Source organism: Brassica oleracea, chromosome C6 (assembly GCF_000695525.1).
Source record: "Brassica oleracea var. oleracea cultivar TO1000 chromosome C6, BOL, whole genome shotgun sequence".
NCBI lineage: Eukaryota > Viridiplantae > Streptophyta > Magnoliopsida > Brassicales > Brassicaceae > Brassica > Brassica oleracea.
Genome location: NC_027753.1, coordinates 24,276,860 through 24,283,467, shown reverse-complemented (window position 1 = coordinate 24,283,467; position 6,608 = coordinate 24,276,860). Strand labels below are relative to the sequence as shown.

The window sequence follows — 6,608 nt, the reverse complement described above, 5'->3', positions numbered from 1 at the left end:
GTGCTAAAGAGTGGTTAGATAACAAGCAAAAATCTAATAAGTTCATTATCCCCTTCTTGACTCAATAAAACTCTTTTGAAAACATTTTGATAAGACTCATGAACACACTAATATCAGTAAACATCTCCCCAGACTTAAATTACACTGTCCCCAATGTATATCTAGTCGGAGTTATGGTGATAACATAAACATAAGTACACAATTTAACAAGTAAGAACGATAACCTGACCGCGTTAAGTGTCAATCGATGGAAAGGAGTTACCATCAGTCGCTGCAGGTGTTGTACTGTCGATCGATATCGACATGCTCTCATCGGTCGATTTTATAATCGTCTACTCGGGTCTTTTTTTTTTTATACCTGACTTTGATGTGAGTGTCGACCAACACAGTTAAGTGGCGATCAATACTCTTGAAGCTCTGTCGATCGACACAGTTAAGTGGCGATCGATCGATGCTAATGATGCTCTATCGATCGATGCTGCGCAGCCATCATCGATCCTCATGCAAACTCGTCTTCCTCGGATCTTTTTTTTTTTTTTACCTGCAATAAATAAAATTTTTAATCAGTAACAATCTAAACTAAACTGAAAGAAATTACCTAGCAGTGGGCTGCCTCCCACTCAACGCTTTGTTATAGTCATTTAGCTTGACTTTGGAGATCTGATTTAGTCCGGATTAGAACGAGAACATGCTCCAAAACAAGTATCAATGTCTACTCTCAGAAGCTTTATCATTCTTGTGTGAAAGCCTCCTCCATAGACTCTACTCCTTTGTCTATCATCTCAGCAATAAGGAGTGCTCGAAGCTTTGCAAATGGCTGTGAGAAGTATCTGCTGCGCACTCTGGATTTCCTGACACCATCTGAGAAGTGAGGAATCAATTATACCTGAGGACCGTCCTTGATCCTTTTTCTCTTCTTCCAATTCATTCTCTTCTTTCCCCCAGACTTACCTGATCGCGTGGTGGTATCCCCATCCTTAAGATTTTCACATACATTGAACTCCTTCTGCTCTGATACGCGCCCACTTTCGATCGACGATGAAGTGGTAATGTCGATCGATGTTGAGATGCTAGAGACGGACGCATCGAGGATTGACTTGAACCGCTGTGTGATCCAGATGATTAATTGTTACCAATGGTGAGATGCTAGAGACGGACGCATCGAGGAGTTTGGTTTATTTTAGATTTGTAAAGGGGTTTCAAGGACTTCTATCGAGGTGGGCAAAAAAAGTTGAACCAGATTGGTTCATGTTAGTTTACTTTGAGTTCCAATTCCATCATGTTGTTTGTCATTATAAACAAGCGATTAAACGCTATGAATTCCATCTCCAATGGTTTTTCTTAATAAGATGATCATTACTCATGTAGATTTCAATAGAATGTTTTTTCACTTTTGGTAGGAAATGCTGATTATAACATTACAGATTCTAGGTATGGAAAATGGTACACTCGAAGATGTTTTCTTATTGGCAAGTTTCTCCAACGACGGTGATTCCGGTGAGAATGCAAAACAAATGCTAGAGAAGAGAAAATTCTCGACGAAGACGATGAAACCAAATCAAACGTGTGGCTATGTTTTGATTAGAGAAACCAGTTAAGAAACTCGGGATGATGAAATAAGCCTTCATTGTTTGAGAGTTTTGAAAAATAAGGATTTGATGGATAATGGTTCGTTTTTGTCTAAGAAAATTTAAAAGTTTTATTTAATGCAAATAAAAAATGTCACACTAAGTATTCAAACTCTTGTAAGGTATCACAACAAAATTAGATATTTACCAACTGAGTTCGTGCGCCTAACTGAATATTAAGGAAAAGCGAATATTTATATATGTAAAATATAACTTATATAATTTTGGAGGCTGACTAATAATATGTTAGTCAAAGTAGTTTTAAGTGTTATGATAACATTTATTCAATGCTCATACACAAATTTGATTAACACAAACAAGATATTTGTTACATAAAAAGAGAGGTAGTCAAGAAAATTATTATTTTTATCTTATTTGTAAAAAATGGAAAGTATTAAAAAAATTACTCAGACATAAACTGGTTTAAAAATTAAATGAAAACATATAAATAAATATGACGCTTTTAAGATTTACATTATTTACAAAACAAATAATTTTTCATGTTCAGACATGTTTTAAGATATAATGAATTGAAAACAAATTTCAACAACCAAGCTACATCGATTCAGATTTTTGGCATAAAATTTGTTATTATCCGAATCAAATTTAAGTTGAAAATCAGGATAAATGATTTTCTATTGGTTACAAAATTCAAAAAGTTAGTTAAAAGATAAAAAAAAATTATACTTTAAATACTATGGCAGTTACAATTTTGTTTTTCGGAATATCTATAATTATACATATTATCTTTAGGTAACGATTTTATACTCCTATAAAAAGCTTTGTTTCCTTTCTTGTTTCTTCATTCAAAAACCATTTTTTCTAAGTAAATATGGTTTCTCTAAGATTTCTTTTATGTTTTCTTTTCGTAAGTAATGTCTATGCCACAATTGTTTCTCATGATGGCCGAGCCATTACCATTGATGGTCACCGCCGAGTTCTCCTTTCTGGTTCGATTCATTATCCTAGAAGCACTCCTGAGGTATTTAATCTACCTTACATCACACAGTATGTGTGGTATTAGTCTTTTATGTTTGCTACTAATTATAATCGTTTTTGTTAATATCTTTAGATGTGGCCGGATCTTATAAAAAAAAGTAAAGAAGGAGGTCTTGATGCGATCGAAACATATGTCTTCTGGAATGCGCATGAGCCTACTCGTCGGCAATATGATTTTTCTGGAAAATTAGATCTTATTCGATTCCTGAAAACCATTCAAGATGAAGGATTGTATGGTGTTCTTCGCATAGGACCATATGCATGTGCTGAGTGGAATTACGGGTAATATACTAAAATGGATTTAGCTATCTCTTTATGTGCAATATATACCAGTTTAATACATTTTCATAATAAGTTAGCTTCTTGTATGGTGATAGTACGGTTTTCCATATAATGTTTTGGTCGATAAATGGTCCAATGAATTGATTTTATTAATCAGTATACCAAAACTTATGTATTGTAAATGCCAGTACTAGTCTTTTAATTATAGTATATATTTTTAATAGATTATCATATGAGTTGGCTTCTTGTTTGATGATATTATTGTTTCTCATGTAATTTTTTTGACCTGCAATTTTTTTAATAATTTTAAACAGAGGATTCCCAGTTTGGCTGCATAACATGCCTGGAATGGTGTTCAGAACTACGAATAAAGCATTTATGGTAGTCTTACTTGATGATCAATATTCTTTTGATCATATATGCAGTGTTATTTTTTAATTCGATTTTATATGAATGATTTATGTATAGGATGAGATGCAAAACTTCACAACTATGATAGTAGACATGGTCAAGAAAGAAAATTTATTTGCATCACAAGGAGGCCCAATTATTCTTGCTCAGGTAATTGATTTAATCTTTTAAATACATAATATTATGTGATGTTTCGTAATGTTATATATAATTCTTAACAATATTGATGTTTTTTTTGTTTTATTAATCTTGCAGATAGAAAATGAGTATGGAAATGTAATGGGACCCTACGGAGAATCGGGTAAAGCATACATTAAGTGGTGTGCAAACATGGCTCAGTCTCTTGATGTTGGTGTTCCGTGGATAATGTGTCAACAAAATGATGCTCCTCAGCCTATGGTAATAAGATCTGTCTAGTTATAATGAATATTTATTTAATATATTCAAAGGTTAACTATTTTAAATCGTTTTTGTTTTTATAGTTGAATACATGTAATGGATTTTATTGTGACAATTTTGTACCAAACAATCCCAACACTCCTAAGATGTGGACTGAGAATTGGACCGGATGGTAAGTTTTATTTTCAGTATGATTATATTTTTATTATTTTGTAAATATTTTATCATAATATATTTATTTTGTCTTCTGTTTGTTTAGGTTTAAGCAATGGGGTGGCAAAAATCCCCATAGAACAACCGAAGATGTTGCATTCTCTGTTGCAAGATTCTTCCAAAGAGGAGGAACTTTTAATAATTATTATATGGTAAATTATAATAATGAAATTTAACTTATTTATTAAAATAAGCTCACATAAAATCGACATTAACTGGAAAGAGTAATTGAATTTTTTTTATTATTGTAGTACCATGGAGGCACCAACTTTGACAGAACTGCAGGTGGTCCATACATCACAACTTCATATGATTATGATGCTCCCCTTGACGAATATGGTAAATTAAAAGTATATTCATATTTAAAAATATTTTAGAAGTTTCTATTTTTACTAACATGGGAAAATCTATTAGGTAACTTGAATCAACCAAAATACGGGCATTTGAAACAACTTCATGATGTTCTTCACTCTATGGAGAGAACTCTCACATACGGAAACATCTCCACCATTGAATTTGGAAACTCTGCATCGGTAATATTATTGTTATTTTTTTTATCACTATTGTACATGTTATTCTTGAACTAGTTACTCATCATGAAAATATTACCTAGGCAACAATTTATAAAACTGAAGAAGGATCAAGCTGCTTTTTTGGAAATGGAAATGAAAAGTCAGATGCTACAATTAGTTTCCAAGGAGAATCTTACGTTGTCCCGGCTTGGTCTGTTACCATTTTACCGGATTGCAAAAATGAGGCTTATAACACCGCAAAGGTTTTCTATTTTACATTTTCTTTTGTGGATTTTAATTTTTCATACTAACAACCGTTAGTCATTTAAAGTTGTAACCAAAATTCATTTTTTGTTGGTTTTATATTTTCAGATTACCACTCAAACTTCAATGATGGTTAAGAAGCCAAATGAAGCTGAGGATACCCCTTCAACTCTTAAATGGTCATGGAGACCAGAGAACATGGACAACTTCCTTTTGAAAGGAAAAGGAGAATCTACACAGACACAACTATTTGATCAGAAAGTAGTAACCAATGACCAAAGTGATTATCTATGGTACATGACTACCGTTAAGTTTAAAAAGCGAGATCCATTTTCGGGTAAAAACATGTCTCTTCGCGTCAACAGTACTGCTCATGTCCTTCACGCTTTTGTCAATGGAAAACATATTGGTAAGTATCTCCTATATACGTTTTACAAATCTCAATAACACCAACTTACGAAAAAGTATTTGATTTATATTTTTAGGTAGTCAACACGCTGAGAATGGTAAATTTAACTATGTATTTGAGAAAGATGTGAAGTTTAAGTCTGGTCGTAATGTCATTGCTCTTCTTAGCATAACTGTGGGACTTGCGGTAAGTTATTAGATATTATTTTATCTTGTATTTCTTAAAGTTAAAACTCTTAAAAAAAAATTAACTGAAAATAAAATTTTGTCTACTTTTTTTTGATAGAACTATGGTGCTTTCTTTGAAAGTAAGCCGGCTGGAATCACTGGACCCATTTTTATTACCGGAAGAAATGGTGATGAAACTATAGTTAAGGACTTGTCTGCTCATAAATGGAGCTATAAAACCGGTTTAATTGGGTTTGAGAGCCAACTCTTTAGAACGGAATCAATGTCTAAATGGTCAGTTGAAAGTGTACCGTTTAACCGAACCATGACATGGTATAAGGTAAAGAGATGTTATTATCTATAAGATAACAAACCAAACACTTGTTGATTTAATATCAGATCACATCATTCCATTTTGTCTTTCAGACTACATTCAAGTCTCCCTTGGGAAATGATCCGGTTGTTGTCGATCTTATGGGACTTGGAAAAGGTACAGCCTGGGTAAATGGAAACAACATTGGACGTTATTGGCCGGCATTCATTTCAAGCGAAAATGGTTGTGATGCAAAATGTAATTATAGAGGTGCTTATCATGCTGAAAAATGTCTGACCAATTGTGGTGAACCCACACAAAGATGGTACATTTTCCACATCTTATTAGGTTCTAGAATCAAACATGTTAATGTTAAACCTGAGAAATCTTTACTGGGATTTTTTTTCTTTGTTCTTTTCTTGAACAGGTACCATGTTCCTCGTTCTTTCTTGAATGCAGAAGGAGATAACACACTAGTTTTGTTTGAGGAGATGGGAGGAAACCCATCGCTTGTCAGTTTCCAAACTACTAGAGTGGGAAGTGTATGTGCTAACGTCTACGAGAAAAATATTATTGAGCTTTCATGCGATAGAAAACAAATTTCTGCCATCAAATTTGCATCCTTTGGTAACCCAGATGGCGATTGTGGATCTTTTGTAAAAGGAACTTGTGAATCAAGTAATAACACGGTTGATATTCTCACACAAGAATGCGTTGGAAAAGAGAAGTGTTCCATTGATGTCTCAAAGGAAAAGTTTGGAGCACCAGATTGCAGTGGTGCTGCCAGAAGGCTCGCCGTCGAAGCTATATGCTAAATGTTTTTCTAGATTTATGGTGTTTTCTTTATCATATTTCCAAATTATGCTATATTTTTTTCAAAGATTTAGTTCATTTTTAATATTTATTGGTGGTTTTTTTATCTAATAAAAGTACACATTCTTATATACATTTTACACAATCATCTTTTTTCCAAAAAAATCACTGTCATTTCTTCTCCACCATCCTCACTCT

The 6,608-nt window shown here is 33.2% G+C and overlaps 1 protein-coding gene across 1 annotated transcript; it reads left to right on the top strand.

Moving 5' to 3' along the window:
• Positions 1-2,460: 2,460 nt before the first annotated feature.
• LOC106298950 (beta-galactosidase 15-like) lies at positions 2,461-6,412 on the top strand. Its single transcript, XM_013735080.1, has 15 exons — positions 2,461-2,610; positions 2,701-2,909; positions 3,224-3,290; positions 3,378-3,470; positions 3,576-3,719; positions 3,803-3,891; positions 3,979-4,084; positions 4,184-4,271; positions 4,347-4,465; positions 4,546-4,707; positions 4,817-5,117; positions 5,194-5,303; positions 5,403-5,624; positions 5,711-5,922; positions 6,025-6,412. Exons 1-15 carry the CDS (start codon positions 2,461-2,463, stop codon positions 6,410-6,412), a joined length of 2,460 nt encoding a protein of 819 aa, XP_013590534.1.
• Positions 6,413-6,608: the final 196 nt, after the last annotated feature.